This window comes from Vulpes vulpes, chromosome 8, assembly GCF_048418805.1.
Source record: "Vulpes vulpes isolate BD-2025 chromosome 8, VulVul3, whole genome shotgun sequence".
In the NCBI taxonomy this organism is placed as follows: Eukaryota; Metazoa; Chordata; class Mammalia; order Carnivora; family Canidae; genus Vulpes; species Vulpes vulpes.
In genome coordinates this window covers 85,300,361-85,321,827 of record NC_132787.1, presented here as the reverse complement: position 1 = coordinate 85,321,827, position 21,467 = coordinate 85,300,361, and the positions used below count along the sequence as shown (strand labels likewise).

At 39.8% G+C, this 21,467-nt stretch overlaps 1 protein-coding gene across 21 annotated transcripts in view; it reads left to right on the top strand.

Annotated features, from left to right (window-relative positions):
- LTBP1 (latent transforming growth factor beta binding protein 1) overlaps positions 1 to 21,467 on the top strand; it is a 389,007-nt gene that overhangs the window by 294,717 nt on the left and 72,823 nt on the right. For all 21 annotated transcript variants that reach the window (XM_072767337.1, XM_072767335.1, XM_072767336.1 and 18 more), the window contains 4 exons: positions 3,098 to 3,220; positions 6,081 to 6,203; positions 14,151 to 14,273; positions 19,150 to 19,275. In XM_072767337.1, the coding sequence (XP_072623438.1) occupies positions 3,098 to 3,220; positions 6,081 to 6,203; positions 14,151 to 14,273; positions 19,150 to 19,275 (495 nt within the window). The remainder of the gene's footprint in view (positions 1 to 3,097; positions 3,221 to 6,080; positions 6,204 to 14,150; positions 14,274 to 19,149; positions 19,276 to 21,467) is intronic.

Genomic DNA, 21,467 nt, shown 5'->3' with positions numbered 1-21,467 from the left:
GAGTCCTTTTCCTGCCAGCCCACATCCACAGCCTTCCTACCCAGCTCGTCTAGTGGTTTGCCATGCAACCTTGGATAAATAAACTCAGATTTCCAGGTCTCATGCCGTCTCTAAAATCCAGGGATTAGACTCTTTAGAGGGATAATGCTCTGAGTAAACACATGTTGGATGAATGACTTATAACCTCTTTCTTACTCAGCCATCCCAGCTGAGCCTGCTCCTCTATAAGAATGCTTCCCAGCATCCCCAGATTCACACCATCATTTGATGCCAGCCCTAGGAATACTCTTTTTCCCCCTCTATGTGACACTCTTTTGGGCTACAGTAGAAACTTCCCTTCATAACTTCCCTTCCTTTTGGGTGTATCAAGAAACCCCCATGTTCCAGGCACTGTGTTCAAATGCAGGTGCTACTGAGAGGTTTTAATCTCTCACAGAACTTTAATTGGTTGGAAAAATAGAAACCTACTACGGATAATTATAGATAATAAAGTACCAAATAATAAAGGTTAACAGTATCAGTGATGTCAGGGGCATGTCACGGACCCCTGACATTATGTGAGAGCCAGAGCATTTCACCTCTGTGTTATTCCTTCCAAAACCCCATAACCCCCATCTAATCATGAGGAAAATATCAGACAAATCCAGACTGGAGACATTCTACAGGTGTCTGCCCCATATTCTCAAGACTGTTAAGGTTGTGAAGGTCAAGGAAAGACTGTGGAGACAAGACCCCTAAATACAATGTGGTACCCTGGATTGGGTCCTGGAACAGAAAAGTGCATGGATGAAAACACTGGTGAAATCCAAATTAAGTCTGGAATTTAGTTTAAAAAGGAGTGTAGTGTATCAGAACCTAGCTTGGACACTCAGAAGTGTAAGCTTGGATAAGTTTTCTACCTTTGCTAAGCCTTATTTGCTCATCTGTGAGAAGGCAACAGTAATGGTGCCTACTCTCGTTGATGTGAGGATTGTGTGAAAAAATACAAAAACAGAGATGATATGCAGAAGATGGGATAATGCAGGGACAGGGTCTGACACGTGGTTGATGTTGTTATTCACCACATTATAGGCATATACAAAGTTCTGTTAAAGCCAAGAAGTATGTGGCTAATCCTGCTTGTGTGCTTCTGGGAGAGTTTCCCAAAAGGTCTGCTGTTCGGCCTTGGTCTTAAAATTTTGAATGCAGAGGGGAGAAAAATTTAGGAGGCAGAAAAAGCAACACACGTCAAAGGTTGGAGGTGGGAAAGGGCAGTTAACGACCACTTGCCAGTTAACCTGGGCCCCTACTCTGATTTTCCTGGTGTCTGCATTACAGTGTGGGATAGGGTTAGGCAAGGTCCCCATCTTCTGCTCTAGAAACCTACATTTCTGCTGATTCTTTTCCTTACTCCGCAATCAAAGCCCACCCTTTTTACAATCATAAATTATATAACATCCTTTTTCTTTAATTATTTCATAATATTTCCCAACAATATCAGCTCACAGATGTCACATTTTTCCCAGATCTTAAATCTGTCCCCTTTCCAATATTCCAGCAACTGCCCATTTCACTTTAGTGCTAAATATTGACTTTGTTTCCACCTCACTAAATGTATTGACAGCTTTTGTTCAAAAAATGAATTCAGTACTTGTTTCTTTGTATCTTTTTTGTATCTTTTTAAAAAGATTTTATTTATTCATGGGAGACAGAGAGAGAGAGAGGCAGAGACACAGGCAGAGGCTCCCTGCGTGGAGCCTGATGTGAGACTCAATCCTGGGACTCCAGGATCACACCGAAGGCAGGCGCTAAACCGCTAAGCCACCCAGGGATCCCTGTATCTATGTTTTTGTATCTCTTTGTATATTTTAGCATTATATGTCCAAAATTTATAGATACCTAGAGATAGTCTCTATTTTAACTCTGAGCTGGGTTTGTCATAGTGATACATGTGAAAGTCCCTTAAAGAAATACTTTTCAGGGATAATGATTTTTTTCTGTGTATATCCTGGCACAAAAGAGAGAAGACATGTGTCCCACATGCCTGTTTTATTAGAATGTGTTCTTTTGTCATAGGAATTTTGTCCCTCATTACAAAAGAAAAAGGCTTTTTTAACCTGTAGAATTACACTGCCTCTGTCCCCTTGATCATTTCAAAGACCCAGAGATCACCTATTCGAGATAACTGGGTTGCCTCAAGTTGTTCCAAATGTGTGTGTCATTACTTATAATGAATTACTTCTGACAGTACTCCCAACATAAATGAGTAACTTATGTAAGTTGTCTGGCATACCCTGACAGTACTTGGAATAGAGGGTATATTCTTGCTGCAGACATCTTCACATGGGAATGCTTAATTTGTCATCTTCTTTGAGAAAGTCAAAAAGAGTCCAAGGCACTAAAAATGTTGTCAGACATTACGTGAGATCCAACCAGCTCCATGAGCTGCTGTTGGTCTTAAGTTCTTGAAGCGACGTCTCAAGTATTTAATAGAATGTGCTGAAAGAAAATATGGTGTAGGTTGTTCTTTGCTGTCGACCACTCCTAAAGCTAATAGACTTAGAGCACTTGGAAAGGTGTAAAATCGTTCTTAAAATGACAGCTCGCTTGTTTAGTTTCTCCATTGGCAGTCAGTAGTTGGCAGCCAGAATTTACTGTGATTGATTTGTTTTATTTACAAATAAGTGAGACAAAAGTTTCTTGTCAGCCAAATTAATTTCTCTGAAAACTTAATTTAAAAACGAATTCGTGAGCTCCCATGACATTAATAGTTTATGTGAACCATTTCAGGAAACATGGGATCATGTGACACCTTGCTTATATCAGGATAAAATTCAAAATTTTAATGCTACATGAGAGACTAAGAATTACAGCTTTGCTCAGGAAATGGATAATTGTCAGGTGTACTTGTGGGGAAGGACTGTGCCACAAATGAAGTTCTCTGGACAAAATGTTTCAGATGCATTTCAAGCAATACAGTTTCAGAAGAAAAAAGTTGTTAGACATTCATCTTTAGGACATGGTTTCATAGCTTGATTCATAGGCTTAGAGTTGAGGTGATGGTATGTTCTAGATAGAGGCCTATTTTAAAATAAGTGTCATGTGTTTCTCTTTACAGATATTGATGAGTGTCAGCAAGGGAACCTGTGCATAAATGGACAATGCAAGAACACTGAGGGCTCCTTCAGGTGTACCTGTGGGCAGGGGTACCAGCTGTCAGCAGCAAAAGACCAGTGTGAAGGTAGGAGTGTAGTTATGTGAGCTACTGTGGTTTGCATTTATGGCACCTGGCCTGAGAAACTGTCCTTGATAAAGGGAGTGTCTGTCAGAAACTAACTGAATGGTTGCATGATAGTGCCAGAAAGCAAGGGACTCAGCCTAAGGCAGAAAAGTCAAAAAAACAGGATGGACTAGGGTTAAATTAGAAAAATACAGTATTTGTGATCAGTGGCTGAGTGTTCTTCTTAGGAAGAAAAAGTACTGCTCTCTCAGTTCAATTAAATTCATCTGAAAGTTTTACCTACTCATATTTCAGCAGTTGGAAGGTTATTATAACAGGCCAGCGTTATGCTCTGGAATGCTAATGACCTTAGTTATTGGGTAATATTCCCCTTTAAAATTTTTTTCTTTTTTTCTTTTTATTTTTTTTAATTTTTAAAAAAATTTTTTTTTAATTTATTATAGTCACACAGAGAGAAAGAGAGAGGCAGAGACACAGGCAGAGGGAGAAGCAGGCTCCATACACCGGGAGTCCGATGTGGGATTCGATCCCGGGTCTCCAGGATCGCGCCCTGAGCCAAAGGCAGGCGTCAAACTGCTGCGCCACCCAGGGATCCCCTAAAATTTTTTTCTTTTTTAAAGATTTTATTTATTGATGAGAGACACACAGAGAGAGGCAGAGACATAGGTAGAGGGAGAAGCAGGTTCCCTGTGGGAAGCCTGATGCCGGACTCAATCCCAGGACCCCAGGATCATGACCTGAGCCAAAGCCAGACATTCAACTGTTGAGCCCCCCAGGCATCCAAAAATTTTTCTTTTTTAAAAAATTTTTACTGAAGAAGACTTTTCATCAAGACTAAATTAAACAGCATCCCCCTCATGTCACAGATAAAGCTTGTGAAATATGTCCCATTCTACACATGATAGTATTTTGGAGCTTGCTGGGGTTGACCTTAGACTTGAAAAATAAATGTCATCGAACCTCACACAGAATTACTTCACTTCTCACTAAATATGTGCTTCCTGAGCTTGAAGATATCACAGTATCACTGGCAACCAGTACAAGTATCTAGAGTTCTTGAAAATAAAAGTCATTTAAATGCCATTTAGTTAAGAACAGAATACACACTCTACAAGATCAGTAAGGAAACAAATCATAACCACATCTCTATGTAAACTTTGAATATTTAATGAGCGCAGACGCCTTCTGAGATGCTATTGTAAGTGATGGCACTACAGAGAGATCTGCCAATGTCGTCATAACCTGCCCCCGTTTCCCCTTTCTTAAATGTGGAAAGACATTACAATTCCTTATCCGGAAATTGAGAACACACGCAAGCATGTTCATAATATACAGGTAAATTAAGTAATTTGTTCTAGAGTCTACAAGTCCGTCTCAAAGTTTTTTACTTTATTTTATAACTCTTGACCCTAATTAGCTAAGCATTTATCAAATGCCCACCAGGCCTAGACAACTACAAATGCATGTATAATAAGAAAAGAAGACTATAGGTAATATAATAAGGCTATCATATTCATAATCCTTTCTTCTGAAGAGCCTGTGATGTCACTACCAAAAATAAGTCAGATACATGCAGAACCATCCACGGATTATCAGTAGGGGCAAACTGATTTTAAGTGCCAAATGCCACAATAATCAAAATGATGCTGTCAGCAGAGTGAGGGAGAGCAGAGTTGTGCGGGGTCCCTGTGGAAACTGACGTTTGTGTTAACTCTTCTAGAGACATGTTGCCAGAAGTAGGTCAGTGTACTCAGATGTGAAGAACAAAGTTTGTCAACAAACAGCGTGAATTAATGCCTGCTCACTGTAAAATACTAGATCATCTAAGTAAGAAAGGATGTAGTAGACATAGTCCGGCCCTCAGGAAACTTAAAATCTAATGGTAAAAGTGAAATAATTGAGTACATGTGAAACATCAGTGTGCCTTCTGTTGTGCAGATATGAGGTGTGTGTGCTTGAGCCTGAGCTCAGGGCTGAGGTTACAAACCAAAACATCTCTCAGATGAGGACACGTGGGTGAGGTAGAGAGAGATTCAGTGACAATGTAGATAGCAAATTGGCTGAGACGAGGGAAAGGCCACTAGATTTGGCCGGAAAATCATTGGGAAAGAGGGGGGAAAAAATGGAAGCCTGATTGCTAGCAGGCTTGAGAGGTTTATCCGCAAAAAGGAAATGAAGATGTTTATGCCACTGACACTTTAAATCAAGGGTCAGCAAACTTCTCCTGTAAAGGCCCAGATGGTACATGAATTTTTGGTGCTATTTGCCAATAAAACTTAGTAGTAGTAGTAGTAGGCAGTGGGCTGTAGTTTGCCAACCTTTCCTTTAGTTTGTTACAGGCCTTAATGCTTTTGTTCAGTGTTGTCTTTGAACCTATAAAAGAGATATAAGAAGCTAAGTTGAGGTTTACAGGTGACAGCACAGTATTTGCCACTCAACAGTGAACATTGGGATTAATATATAGAGATCCTTAGCTTACTGGTTAAGATTTTAAGTTCATCTGGATTTTCCCTACTGGGGGATTCATGACCTTTTTAAAAAAATTTATTTATTCATGAGAGACACATAGAGAGAGGCAGAGATATAGACAGAGGGAGAAGCAGGCTCCCTGTGGGGAGTCAGATGCGGGACTCAATCCTGGGACCCCAGGATCATGTCCTGAGCCAAAGGCAGATGCTCAACCACTGAACCATCCAGGTGCCCTGGATTCATGACCTTTTACTAGAGATTGGTTTAATTCACCTAACAAAGAGTCTACATTAATTATAAACCAGATAGTTTATAGACTTCTTTACACATACGGTTAAAAAAATTCTTAAAGTATAACCTATACAGTTTCTTTTTACTCTCTTGCTCGTAGATATTGATGAATGTCAGCACCACCATCTCTGCAGTAATGGACAATGCAGGAACACAGAGGGCTCTTTTCTCTGTGTCTGTGACCGAGGTTACAGAGCATCTGCCCTTGGGGACCACTGTGAAGGTGAGAATTGTCTTGATTGCAGAATCCCAGAGAAATCTGGACATCACCCTGGCTTCTGTCCTTGAGTCCAACCTTTTGACTTCATAGTCAGGACATGAGGTTCCTGCAAAAACATTTTCCCCGTGATCACACAATGAAAAGAAGCCAATGGAATCCAGGTTTTCTTTGCACTGCTCAGAGCTGTGTTTTAGAATTATGCCATCTAAACAAGTAAAAATCAGTTTCACTTTTCTCAGCTTTGGATGGTTTATCCTGGATATATAGTTCTGAATGGTAACACCTTATTTATGTAGGACTAGCATCCAAGTAGGTAAAAGCAAGTTAATTTTCCCGATAACTGGAAAAATTTTAAGAGCTAAACCTCAATTCAGCTTTGAGCTTTTCGCCTAAGCATTTCTAAAAGATACTCCAGGTGTACAGCATGGTGTAATTGTCAACCAGCCACCACCCAACTACCTGCTGTGCCTCAGCCCCTCTGGGGTGGTTAGGGCTCCTGAGCTGGTCACATGCGAATGCTTTGTACACATTGTCTACCCAGCTCACCGTTTTTTTGTTTGTTTGTTTGTTTTTCTGGTTCATCCCTTGGCATACTGCATATAAACTGTCAGTTGTGAAACTAGAAATGTGAGGAGGGCAGGATTGTGTCTCACATGGAGAGTTAGAGTCTGTGAGTGAGGGGCTGAACCCCACCTTGGACAGAAGCACATGAGCTTTTCAGTGAGTGGTTTTTGTGACACATTTGTGCCACAATGTGGTACACATTAAAAAATGGCCACGACACTTTCTCACTTGTCAGGCCTTCTTGGTCGGGAAAGATCCATTATACTTTGTAGCATCCTACTTTACTGACCAAAGAACTTGGCACAACGAGGGACAGCCTTTCCAGATAGCAGTTGGGGCAGTTTCAGAGGCCTTAAAATGTACGTTATCAGTGGATAAGTAGATCATCTAGGATTTGATCCTGAGGTAATGATGTTCTTCAAGGGCTAATGATTCCAGTGAAAAGTTGTAGTCAACATACCTTTATTGAAAAACAGGCAAAGAAGTGATGAACCAAAATAATGAAATTTGATTTCATTATTTTGTATATTCCCAATACTCAAAAATTGTGTATTGGGAACTCTATAACACATGGGTAACTTTTTGTTTGTTTGTTTGTTTGTTTGTTTTTATTTTTAAAAATTTTTTATTGGAGTTCAATCTGCCAACATATAAAATAACACCCAGTGCTCATCCCATCAAGTGCCCCACTCAGTGCCTGTCACCCAGTCACCCCCACCCCCCACCCACCTCCCTTTCCACCACCCCTTGTTCGTTTCCCAGAGTTAGGAGCCTCTCATGTTCTGTCTCCCTTTCTGATATTTCCCACTCATTTTTTCTCCTTTCCCCTTTATTCCCTTTCGCTATTTTTTATATTCCCCAAATGAATGAGACCGTATAATGTTTGTCCTTCTCCAATTGACTTATTTCACTCAGCATAATACCCTTCAGTTCCATCCACGTAAAGCAAATGGTGGGTATTTGTCGTTTCTAGTGGCTGAGGAATATTCCATTGTGTACATAGACCACATCTTCTTTATCCATTCATCTTTCGATGGACACCGAGGCTCCTTCCACAGTTTGGCTATTGTGGACATTGCTGCTATACACATCGGGGTACAGGTGTCCCGGCGTTTCATTGCATCTGTATCTGTGGGGTAAATCCCCAGCAGTGCAATTGCTGGGTCGTAGGGCAGCTCAATTTTTAAACTCTTTGAGGGACCTCCACACAGTTTTCCAGAGTGGCTGCACCAGTTCACATTCCCACCAACAGTGCAAGAGGGTTCCCCTTTCTCCGCATCCTCTCCAACATTTGTGGTTTTCTGCCTTGTTAATTTTCCCCATTCTCACTGGTGTGAGGTGGTATCTCATTGTGGGTTTGATTTGTATTTCACACATGGGTAACTGTTAATGATTCAACATAGTGGCTTTCCAATGGAAGAGGTAGGCATGTAGCTGGGGGCCAGCCACAGAAGAACATCTTTCGGAACAAATAGGTGACAGGACACCTGCGAAGGCTCTGAAAACCTAACCTGACCACCAAAATCTTTTCTGCCCTAACCCCTGACTGACCCAGAGGATCACCAGGCCATTGACTGGTTCTCAGTAGAGGACATGTTGCTCTGTTTTGCCTGTTTTAATGTGTTGCCCATCTCATCAGAAGCCCAGGATTTTTATTCTATCAACATCAACCACATAAAAAGTCAAACAAAAACTTTTTAGCCAATTTGCTCATCAGTGTTTATATATTTTTTTTCAGTAAGGTTTCTTTTGGAGTAGATAATTGGTCTTTTTTCTCTTAAAGTCAGGGATAATTTCCCTAGTGTTCTAGGTTATAAATAGAATTGGAGTCCATTCAACTAACTCAGTGCTCCCTTTGAAACTATAATAGCACTTCAGCCTGCTAATTCCCAACTAGTAGTATTTCCGACCCTCCCCAATGGTATTTAGCCGTAATTAACTGAGCTGTTACTGTTCACATGCCTCTCACAGCTGTGGGAGGAAGAACCATCTTTCTTGTTGGCTTTTATATTTACATGTGTAACTTTCCTCTAACAACTCTGGCAAAGGCCTTGTTTTCTTGCAGTGTTATCCTACAATCCTGCTGGGAGTCAGAATCAGAGTCAGAATCCCAAGTATTGTGCTAATTTCTGTGTGTTACTTGCTCCAGCATGCTCAGTAGCCACTCAGCCTGTGAAGGGTGGCCTCAGTTGTCTTGGTTGTTAGAGGCCTTGGCATCTCAACGTTCAGAGGTTCTGCCTCTGACTTATTCCCCTTCTAGATACAGTCTCTGCTTCCATGCCCACCTTCCCACCTTTCCCAGCCCCTCACTGTGATTGCTCCATGCTAGTCCCTTGCAAAGCTTGAAAAAGAAGATTTATTATTTACCCTGCCTTTCTGTGGCCCCTCTCGGTCATTTCTTTGTGGACCAAATGAAAAAAAGGTGAGAAGAAGTGCTAGTATTTTATATTAGCATATAAAACCATATATCCTAAAGGAATTAGGATATTCCTTTCCAAGTCAAAATCATTAGTTCTTTTCATGTATGCATTATTCAATAAATATTTGAGTGCCAGGGATGTACCAGGTATTGTCCTCGGCATAAGATACACAGCAATAAAGCAAACAGACAAAAATTCCTCCTTTTGTGGAGCTAAAATTCTAGTGAGGGAGATATACATGATAAATAAGTAAAATATAAAGTTTGTTAAGTGACAGGAAATGCTATGGAGGAAAATAAAAGGGGAGTATGTGGGGACGGGAGAGAGGGGAGGGAGCAGATATTTCAGAGGCAGACAGAAGCTGCCTTGAGTTCATGGCATTTGATTATTTATAGGAAGACCGTTCATTCAAAGGAATAGCAGGGGGATCCCTGGGTGGCGCAGCGGTTTGGCGCATGCCTTTGGCCCAGGGCACGATCCCGGAGACCCAGGATCGAATCCCACGTCGGGCTCCCGGTGCATGGAGCCTGCTTCTCCCTCTGCCTGTATCTCTGCCTCTCTCTCTCTCTCTCTCTCTGTGACTACCATAAATAAATAAAAATTTAAAAAAATTAAAATTAAAAAAAAAAAAACAAAGGAATAGCAGGTGCAAAGGTGCCAAGAAATAGGCTTTGTGGAAAAGATTAGGAGTTTGACTTGGGCACTTTAAATTTAGGATGCCTGTAATGAGTATACAAATGAAGAAATCTGAAAAATAGTTGGACCTATGTGTATGGAATTCGGGAGTGAGACCCGGACTCTGGGTCATTAACATGTAGGTGATGTTTAAGCTGTGAAATTGGAAGACATTGCCAAGGGAGTGAGTATAGCTAGAAGAGAGAAGGGAGTCAAAAGATGGAGTCCTGGCCTCTCATAAGTGAGGAGGAAGATAGGAATAAGCAAAGCAGATTGAGAACAGGTGGCAAGAGAGGAAGGAAGAAAGTCAAAATCCAAGAGAAGAAAACATTCGAGAGAGGAGAGAGTCATGAACTATGTCAAACATTGCTGCCAAGGACGATAAGGCCCAGAATTGACCATGGGATTGAACAAGATAGGGTGACTAAAAAGCATGACTTTAAAAAGTCATTTAAAAAGAATGACTTTGGCCAGTGCATTCTTAGTGATGAGGTTACCAAGATTGACATTGTTTCTTTAAAGCCTATTGTCCAAATCCTAGAAGGGCTCTATCTTTCACACCACCCTAGGTGGGGGTGCAGACAATCCCATGTTGGGCTCACTTAATGTTCAGTCTACTTTTTTTTTTTTTTTTGCTTTTGAAGATAGAGGTCTTTCAAAAAGCATTTAGAATAAATCAAGCTCTAATATAATGCACTGAGTTCTCAAATCTATACAATTATTTATAAACAGAATATTGTTTCGTTTCCTCACATACGTTCTTTTAGATTTTGAAAAAGAAATGAAAATCAAATGATTTTAAAGTAGTGCAAAGCCAGTGTGCTTCCATTATGCTAAGGCAAACATCTAGGTGATGTAGTATTTCTCTTGTTAATGAAATTCTTGTTCTCAGGACTCTCCTTCATCTTTTTTTTTTTTTTAAGATTTTATTTATTCATGAGTGATACACACAGAGGGAGGGAGGGAGGGGGAGAGAGAGAGAGAGAGAGAGAGAGAGAGAGAGAGAAAGGCAGAGAAAGGCAGAGACACAGGCAGAAGGAGAAGCAGGCTCCATGCAGGGAGCCTGATGTGGGACTCAATCCGGGGCCCCAGGATCACACCCTGGGCTGAAAGGCAGGCACTAAACTGCTGAGCCATCCAAGGATCCCTCCTTCATCTTTTTTGAATTGAGATTTTTCACATAACGCTAACAATCAAATACGCCTTTCCTTGTTATCTCAGTTTCCAGAGAACAAAGAAAGGTGAATCTAAAACTGACTACCCTACATAACACCCATCAGAAAAGCGGTGGAGCTCTTAGCATAAATATGGAACGTTGGAGCTTTCATGCTGGCCTCTGGGAATAGAAAATGGTGTAGCCACTTTAGGGGATTCTTCTATCACAGTTTAAACCTACTTTGTGACCCAGCCACTCCACCCCTAGAAATTGACTCAAGGAAAATGAAGCTTGTGATTACACAAAGACTTACACATGAATGTTTATCAAAACCCTATTCATAATAGCCAAACTATAAACAATCCAGATACTCAAAGGTGAATGGGGCAACAAATTGTGGCACATTCATATGGTAGAATTATACTAGGCAATAAAGAGGAGAGAGGTGTTGATATACATAATAACTTAGGTCAATCTCGAAAACACTATGCTGATCAGAAGAAGCCAAACAGAAAAAGAGCCCAAGGAAACTTTTAGGGTGATGGACATGCCTATGCCCTTTTTTTAATGGTTGGTATAATTTTTTCACTTAATACATGTCTTATGGCAGAGATTCATACACAGTAGACTAGCGTTTATCCCCATTTGGCAAATCATTACTGAAAATAAATCAGGGTTGGAACTGATGGATTATTTTCATGGAATTTATATCTAAAAGCCTATTCTCAATTACCTGTGTTTCCACTTTCAAAAATATTGCTGTACCAAGAGTCAATTAGCTGGTGAATAAAACATTCTTTGGCATGTGATTGAACCCTGAAGGTTTCACACTTCATGGGAGACACTCATTCCTGCATGGTCTTCTCTGTCTTGTGCATAATTTTCCTTTAGTGTCTCTTTCGTGGCATAAGATTAATTGGGAATGGAAATTTAAGGGCAGACTGGAAAAAGAGTCAAAGGGAAATACCACCAAGCTTTATGTTTGTAACTACAGAATAACATTCTTACAGAGATATCTCTTAATTCCTTAAAAAAATGATTGCATTTATGATGATTGAGGAATCCAACAGTGATCCCAACAGATGTAAATGGATAAAGAAATGCCTGTATCTTGATTGTGATGGCAGTTACCAGAATGTATCTACATTTGTTCAAACTCATTGAACTGGACTCTTAAAATTAAATCCATGTATTGTATGTAAATTACACTTGAGTGAAGTTGGAAAAACACACTGGAGAAGAAGGGATAACCCTCTTCAGTTGTGACAAAGTCACATCAACTGTGTTTTATGTACTAGCATCGTTATTCAGAAACATTTTAATGTTTCTGAATTTAATGTCCTAGGAGGACAGCATGACTTGTGTTCCTTTTGGTGGAATGAAATTATAAGGTGCTTGCTTGTTTCTCTTTTATTTGCCGTATAAACGGTACAGAAGCCAGTTAATAAGTGGATTGGGTTCTATGAGGAAAATTTAATTTGGTGTGCCAGCGTTTTGAACGAGACAGTGAGGAGACTGAGACTGCAACTGTCTCCATGTTCACTACTTCCTGGAACTTCTCATGCATTTTCACAGCAATCATAATTATTGGCAAGAAATGCCATCATATGCCAAATTCTGAGAAAACAAAGAAGGTTTTGTTCCTTACTTTCTTCAGTGCTAATAATTGAAATCCTGCACAGACAACAGAAGAGGGAGTCATGGACTATGTTAGAAATAATGAGCTCTGACTGGAAGTAAATGTGGTAATAAACAGCCCTTGTGAGAGATCTGCCTAGCGTTCACGCAGTGAGGGGGGTCATTAATTGTCTCACATGCTCACAGTCAGAACTCATTACTGGTTATGTAAACCATGTTTAGTTGCACATATGCTATAAATATATGCATTTAAAAATCCAGTCAACCTCAAACCTATCAGTGATAGCTGCTGAGTAAGGGACTTCAATGAAGCTTTTGATCTTGCTGATTCCCTTTCCTGCCACAAGTCCCCTACTTCCCCTCCTCCACTTTGTACCTTCCTGTCCGGGCTGTAAGTAAATCCCTTCTGGTACATGAAGCCACCTTTGGTCTTTATGATATCTCTTTTCTAAATCCATGTGACACATGAAATTGGCACTGTTCTCTTGACAAATAATTATATATTTTGACAACTCCTAGGTTAAATTTCTTTGGGACTACAAAGCAATATAATATTTTGTGTTTTTATTAATATAATTTAAATCATTTCTGTTTGGGAGCAGGAATCATGCTAAATATTTTAAGATTTTTCTTGTAATGCATAGGACAGGATCTTATGTAACTAGATGCTCAAGGTATTTTTTTTCCCCTTTTTTGAGAGGTGAGGGAAGGGCAAAGGGAGAAGGAAAGAGAGAATCTTAAGCAGGTTCCATGTCTAGTGTGGAGCCCCATGCAGGACTAATATCATGACCCTGAGATCATAACCTGAGCCAAAATCAAGAGTCACTTAACTGACTTAACTGACACTTAACTGAGCCACCCAGGTGCCCTCACTCACTTTATTACTTATTTTTTAGAGAAGGAGTGGGGGGAGAGGGTTGCAGAGGAGCAGAGGGAGAGGAGGAGTCTTAAGCAGGCTTCACACCCAGTGCAGAGCCTGACTCAGGGTTCAGTCTCCAGATCCTGAGATCATGACCTGAGCTGAAATCAAGAGTGGGATACTTACCCGACTTAGCCACCAAGGCACCCTTAAGCAGGCTCCCTACTCAGTGGGGCTCAATCCCAGGACCCCAGGATCATCACCTGATTCGAAGGTAGATACTTAACTAACTAAACTACTCAGGCACCTCCCTTAATACATATTTAAAGAATATTTTTTATCTCCTCTTGTCAGCAAGAAAGTAGCCAAGTAACTTGGTTAGTACAAGACTTTGATGTTTCCTCTTCCAAATTTCATTTGATGTTAAAATGTTAATTTACTTATTGTTCAAAACCAAAATCCTTCCAAAATGTTTCATTTTTAAAAACTCTAAACATTAAAAAGCTGTCTTCCATTAAAAATTATGTTATTGTGAAAGATGTAATATAATGTTCATTTATGTGATTTTTGTAAGACTAATGCCTGATTTTTTAATATAGTTTATTCCATCTCTTAAATTTTTAAAAATTGACTTACAGATATCAATGAATGCTTGGAGGACAACAGTGTTTGCCAAGGAGGAGACTGCATTAACACTGAAGGGTCATATGATTGTACTTGTCCAGATGGATTCCAGCTAAATGACAATAAAGGATGTCAAGGTACTTCTCTGCTTTTTAGGTCCTAATTTACGTGGTTGCTCAGTTCTATAACGCTTCCTGACAGTAGTCTGTGTCTTCATCCATCTATATGTAAATGAACTGCACCAATTTGTAGTTTTAAAATCTCTTTCTTGGGTCTGTGTCAAGTGTGGGAAGTTCTCACTGCACTGCACCATGTCAACTGAAACTCATGCATTGTGGAACTGTGTCCTGGCTTTGCAAGCTTCTGTGGTAACTGAGATCACCTGTGCTATGCTCTTCCTTCCATGGGCCAATCTTGGTGCTAGATTATAAACTATCTTCTGGCTTTTTGATGTCCTTTGTGGGTATATTTCATTTAGCTTCATAGCTGGTATTTATCCATCCTTTCCTTGATCCCTGTTTTTTTAATCCAACATCTAGCTTTTCCTTTTCCAAAAAAAACCCTCTTTAATAATTTGGTCAAAATTATACAGGTATAGAGGACAGGATTTTATTATTGCTTCAAAGTATCATCACATTACATCTCCCAAGCAAACCTAAAGAGGATACAAGGTACTAATAAGAACACAGCACCAATCATAAGAGCTTTAACTGAATAACCTACTATGTGCTAATTGCTAATTGCTCTCCACAAACCTCATAGATTTGTGGAGAGTTTAAGAGACAGCTTTTCTTATATCCATTTTGTGCATGAGTAACTGAGACTCAGAGAAGTTAATTAGTATGCTCCTCCCTAGTAAGTAGAGCTGAGATTTGAACCCAAGATCTTTTCCTGCTATTCTTTCCTATGTTGCCCTACCAGTTATTACTACATTTATAGCCACAAGAAAGAAGACTGTGAGATTTAGTGTTTTTCCCCATGTGGCACACTGAGTTGTTGGTGACGCTGGAACTGAAAAATCAGATTGTCTAGATCCTTCATCTCAACATTTTTAGTTCTACCTGGCTGCCCTCCAACTTTTCCTTTTTATAGGTGCATATAGGTCTTCATAGGTGCATGCTGGTTTTTTCCACTGAAGACTATCACTTATATTTACCTTTATTCTTATTTCTGCCACTTGGATAAATTTTTTTTCTAATTGTTCTCCCCTTCCATTAAGAACACTGAAGTGTATCACAAAGTACATATAAGTAAGGATTGTTGGAGTTCTTTTTTTTTTATCCACTGCTACTGAACATGAATAACTTTTTAATTCTGGGTTGTCATCATTTGCTTCTTCTCTCACATATACCAGATGTATAGTATGTGAAAGGGAGGATGGTGTGTACTCGCTAAGACATAGCACTGGAATAATACTATACCCACTGTCCATACTATTATCTCTATGTCACTGTGATACAAAAGACATGGGTCTTTGTCTCAAGATCTTTTAAAATTAATTAACTTATCCCAAGATTTAACTGTACTGTGATGTACTTCATTTGTTGTCCTATATTCATTTGCCATCGTGATGCAGTAAGGTGAATTAAATTTTTCAGTATTTCCAATGCAGAAAGTAAATGCACTCGGATTTAATGCGATAGAGAAGAAATACTCAAATTATAAAACTACTGTGTGAATATTTCCACTTTGGAACTTTTACATCTTAAAATGAATCTTGATTTATATAAAAGTGCCAAGAGTTGCCCGAGTGTCCTGTTTTTATTACAGACATTTCAGTTTAAAAGCAATACTTTCTTTTCTCATTCCTCTCCCCCCAGTTTTTGACCAAATAGAGGCAAACTAAGTCTTCTATAAATGGACAGTGATTTCATATTGCAGATTTCATAAACTTCCAGAGTTAAATCATAAGGAAGTAATTTAGTCATCTGATTAATTAATTATACTACTGTGTTCTCTCAGGATGTTAAATTTGTTTGTGATTTGATATCAACTCAAATATGTCACTGCTCCAAACATATTTTATTGACTGTAAATACTTATTAAATTGACTTCATGCTCTGTCACATTGGTGATTCCTGTTTTCCAGAATAAATTGTCTTCTTGAAAAATGAAACAAATGAATAATATTCCTGAAAAAGGTTTTAGTACTGTTTAAAGAGCATCCTCTAGGAATCTGCTCCATCACCCACCTTCTCTGATTAGAGGCTGTTTATAATGGCATGTACACTCATCTAGTTTTAAATCCTCCCCTTTATGTCACTGGAGGCAGCCTGGTGATCTCTCTGCCTGAAGTTACTAGCCTACTTCTATCTAATCTCATAGCCAGTTCACATTCTGTGCATAGACTTTTTTAATGCTAAAAATGTGACTGATGCCGTTGCTAATAACCATGGGACATATTTGAATGACAGTGTGTGATAGATGTAAGCTTTAAAGTTTACCTAATAATCTGAAGATAGTTCCTTTTTCAGTAAGGGATTTTCAACTGAAAGTATAGGAGTCTCTTTCCTCAGCAAAATTAAGGCTGATATATAGACAGCATGGAAATTCATGTTAATAGTCTCTTTAGGAATGTGACAGCGTACATTTGAGATTTAGAACACACTTCAGTTTTGCGTTTTGACTTACACATGCCAAATTGTGAATTTCTGTGGAATCTCGGACCCATGAAAGAAACCCAACTTAAATATAGTCTGGCTTTCAGCTGAGTTACTAGCAGCATAGTTTAGAAATGCCTCAGTAAGTACAACCCAAATTGAATGCATATGTTTCTCTAGTTCCAGATATTCATGTTGTTCTTTCTTAGCGGTTTCCTGGAAAAAAGTCTGGGAATTCGTCTTCAGTTCCTGTCATCAAACTTTTTAGACAATTACTTGTTAATCAGTGGCTTCTCTTGAAGCAAGAACTTCATGCACATTATTCCCTATGCAAAATTGCAAGCTGGCAGCTTTTAAAGGGCCACAGTGAGGCATAGGATGAAATGAGGTCTTGGATAACCTGTTGGGCTCCACAAGGTGGATATGGACTTTGGACTTGCCCCCCACACCATTGGAACTTTATTGAACCTTGTAGTCCAGATGGAGATAACTCAGGGCAGCAGGTTGGAAAGGAAAAACGAAACTAAAAGCCAGGAGAAGGTCAGAGTTGAAAAAAGATGACCAGTCCAAGAATTGAAGGATTTCAGAGTGAAGTCACATTGAGAAGTAGTTAAGTAGAAAATGATTCATTGCTCTTCCCTGAAATACTCTTAAATTAGCGACAATAGCAAGAGTGGGGGGATTGTTAAGAAATAGGAGTAATTCCGGCTTGGTTTCTTACTTTGATTCAGCAGTAGATAGGTCAACTAGTCCAAATTATATGGCAGATAGAATGGTAAAGAGTTAAGGATTGACACAGACAGATGAATAAATCAATGATATTCCCAGAATTTCTATCACATCATGAGGTGAACAGGTCAAAAAGAGCACCAGGAGATCCTGGGTGCAGAGAAAGGGATGACTTTATGGAAGAGAACTGCAGGGTTGATGGCTAAGCATGTTTTAGAGGTCTCTGGGAAGGACTCATAATCCATGCATTTTTCCCTGTGCCCACTCAGCGTAGCAACTATTCATGTTGGCTCCTGCCTCCACTGTTGTACCATGAGCTTCATAATGGCAAGGGCCCCAGTCTGTTCAGCCTTCTCATAGGAAGCATTTAGTAAATGTTTTTAACTGAATTAAAGATAGACTTCTAAGATGTACCAAGGTCCTGTTTACTAAGATGTAAAGGAAACTTCAGGAAGGTAGGAAAATGGCCTTCGTAGGGCTCCTACCTGCATGGTGCCAGGAACCTGTGATAGTTTTCATGGCCCCAGCTAACTAAGAGTCCCTTGAACAGTCATGGTTTAATTGGGAGAGAATGAGCATATAACAGGTTTTGTGATGGGCAGACATCCCTAATGCACATTAATGTGCTGTACTAGGAGTTGGGGACTCCATTCAAATATGTTACCCTCTTCAAGGAGCAATCAGTGTAATAAGGAACACAGCTGAGTAGAACATTGATTAAAACACAGTGCAGATAGGTGGTTGCATTTGTCAGTATCGGTGTGGGTAGGTGACCATTCTCCAGGATCCCTTATGTTGTCATTGTGGGCACTTGTAACCACAATAATTAGGACTGGTTTGATAGAACATTTCACTTCAGGCATTCAAAGTGTTTAGGAGTGCATCGTGACCCTGGCTGTGGGGAGTGTAATCACTCTTCATTGAAAACAAGTCAGCACGAGATTTGTCCTAAGATGGTCAGCACGAATTTCCAGTGTTACTTGTTCATGAGTGAATAGTCATAGCTACTACTCTCTGACCCTTAGTTGGGTGATAGGCGCTGCATTAAGCCCTTGACCCTCATTCATTAACTTTATCATCACAAAGTTATGCAAATAATAGACGTCTCTGGTCTGCAAGAGATGTGTTTGGAAGCTATTTTATTTACGTATTCAGCAGACATTTGTGAAGTGCCACTTGAGGGACCAAACACTATTGGTAAGACCTGTCCAGTTTGGCCCTTAAGAAGTTCACATCATAGGGGTGGATCAACATGGAAGTGAGGTGCTGGAGGGCTACAAGAATTGTGTGCATGGCAGTGGGAGAGAAGAAGACAGCACACTCACAGATGAAGACTATTTCTCGGAGGAGTTGTTAGCATGTTCTTCAGGCTTCCAGTGTGTCTTTTAAAAAAAAAATATTAAAAAAAAATATATATATATATATTCAGGTCGAACCTATGAAAATGAAAATACTTTTTTGGTAGACTGAAAATGGTTGAACATTGGCTAATTCATATGATTCAACTGAAATAGTTTCTCTCTTTAAACAGTCCAAGTTGTGGTCTAGTATATGTACAGAGTACAGTTGTGCCACAAAATATGTGTCCAACCATTTTGTAATAGATTTGCTTGCTGTATGTCTGCTATCATATGAAACCAAAGGAAAAAAAAATTCACATACTTGGAACTCTTTTCAATTCCAGATATTAATGAATGTGAACGGCCCGGACGCTGCGGTCCTCACGGAGAGTGTCTAAACACAGATGGTTCTTTTCACTGTGTCTGTGAACAGGGTTTCTCCATTTCTGCAGATGGCCATACATGTGAAGGTAAGATAAACCGTCGGGAGTCCTGTAATTAATTTCATGATAAAGCAGAGAGGAGATTGCTTTCTGTTTAAGCCGGCAAAGCCTGGAAGACACTCCGAGATACTCATGATTTAAGGCCTCAAAGCGTGTATGTATCAAGGCGACTCCTGCCAGCAATCACAGCTCAGGAATTGCTGGGATTTACAAATAGGATAACCTCAGGTTATGTGGATGAAAATACTCACAGGTGATTCCACTGCTGGTACTGAATTAATTACTGGAAACCTGCAGGACATGATGATTTCAGGTACACATGGGAGGCCCGGAGGAAACCTGTAGCTCCCTCCCTAATGTAACTCAAGGCTCTGCCAGTTGTGATGAGGGGTCATACAGATCATCGTCATCACTGTAAACGTGTCTTGTGTGATTCTTCTTTGTGCTGTCAGCAGAGATCTTCCAGTTATTTCTCTAACATCCTTAGCTGTAGGTTAGTCTGTTTTCTTGCCCATTGGTATTTATTATCTCTTTAAAAGTTCGTTGTGTTGTAAGGCATTAAGAGAACAACGTTGGCTTTCTCTGTGCAACCCGTGTGTGTTTTGCAGGGATACAGCACTGTTTATATTCATAGGATTTATGTTCTTAATGATGTATTGTAGTTTGATAAATTGAGGAATAATCCATCCGAACCTACCTACCTACTTACTTATTTATTTAAAAGATTTTACTTATTTATTAATGCGAGACAGAGAGAGAGAGACGCAGAGGGAGAAGCAGGCTCCATGCAGGGAGCCCGACACGGGACTTGATCCCAGGTTTCCAAGACCAGGCCCTGGGCCGAAGGCAGCGCTAAATTGCTGAGCCACCCGGGCTGCCCAAATAAATCAGCCGAACCTTTTGAAAAGTAAACTGATGGGAATATCCCATCATCATAATTTCAGCCCATCTCTTTGTTCATCTAGGTTATCAAAAGCCAGCTAAGTTTCAGAGAAGTAAATTGTAGAGTTTTTGTCTCGGGCCTGTGATAGTACCCGAATGCTTTGGTTTAAAAAATAGCGCAGCAGGAAGTGCCTCCTCTCCTTGCTCGTACCACAGTGGAATCAAGCCGAGAAACAGCGACCAGGTTCATCTGAAACTAATTATTCTATTGGGAAGAATAAACTGATCTTATAAAAAGCAGGAGATTGTTGAAATTGCTCTCCTGCTGAGTAGACAAAACATTGATGCCAGATTTGGCTTCAAGTCAAAGAGAGATAGTGCGGGGTGCGGTTTGAGCAAGCAGATTTTGAGGGCTTTGGAAGCCATCAAAAGTTGGGAAACAGGGAAAAACATCATTAAAGGCGGCCACGAGAGGTTTGCAAGGACTCCGTGGTGCAGTGATTTGAGTGTTACCTTAATTTTATATTTAGACCTTGGGCCTAGAGTTCTTACGAAAGACCCTGCATGAATACACGTGTTCTGCAGACACCATGGCACTCCCTGGCAGAGGGTCATGGTGCTAGCCTCTGGGAGTCACAGATGACACCGATGTGCAGAATGCACATTTCCTAGCATTCCAGAAAGATGCGGACTTGGTTCTTCATTTGGGTCTGAAATCTGGATCAGAAGGGCTTCTTTCACTGAAAAATGATCCACATGATAACCGCTGATGGTTGTGCCATGCAAAAACTATGTTCAGGAAAAAAAACACAGGTCACCTCACATGCTCACTTGCCAAAGTTATTGTTCCAGAAGAATATACCAATATGAATACACTCACGTCCATTTTGTCTTTTGTACTCAACAACTTTCTTTTAATTCTGTCTTTTTAAACACTGATTTCTGCAACTCTGGAGTTATATAATCACTCTAATTTACTTGCAGTTCTAATTTTGTTAGGCATTTACTTGGCAAAGAGCTGAATTTTAAAATGTGTTTTTAGAAAACTTCTAGTACTTTGTAAATGACTATACTTGTGTATACTTTCTTTGACGTTTGGTCCATGTTTTTTTATTCTAGAAACTGGACAATTTTATAAGTAATAAAATAGGTAATTTAGAATACTGTGCTGATATATGGCAGTACAACTAGAAATCTCCCTAATTATTAGGCATGTTATTTCTCTTTCTAGAATAAGCTTTGCAAAGCTTTCATTTTTTTATGGGCTTACTCCACTACATTAAACTGGTCCAAATTTTCTTTTGTTGGACTTAGCCTGAAACTTGTGGCAGTAGCAG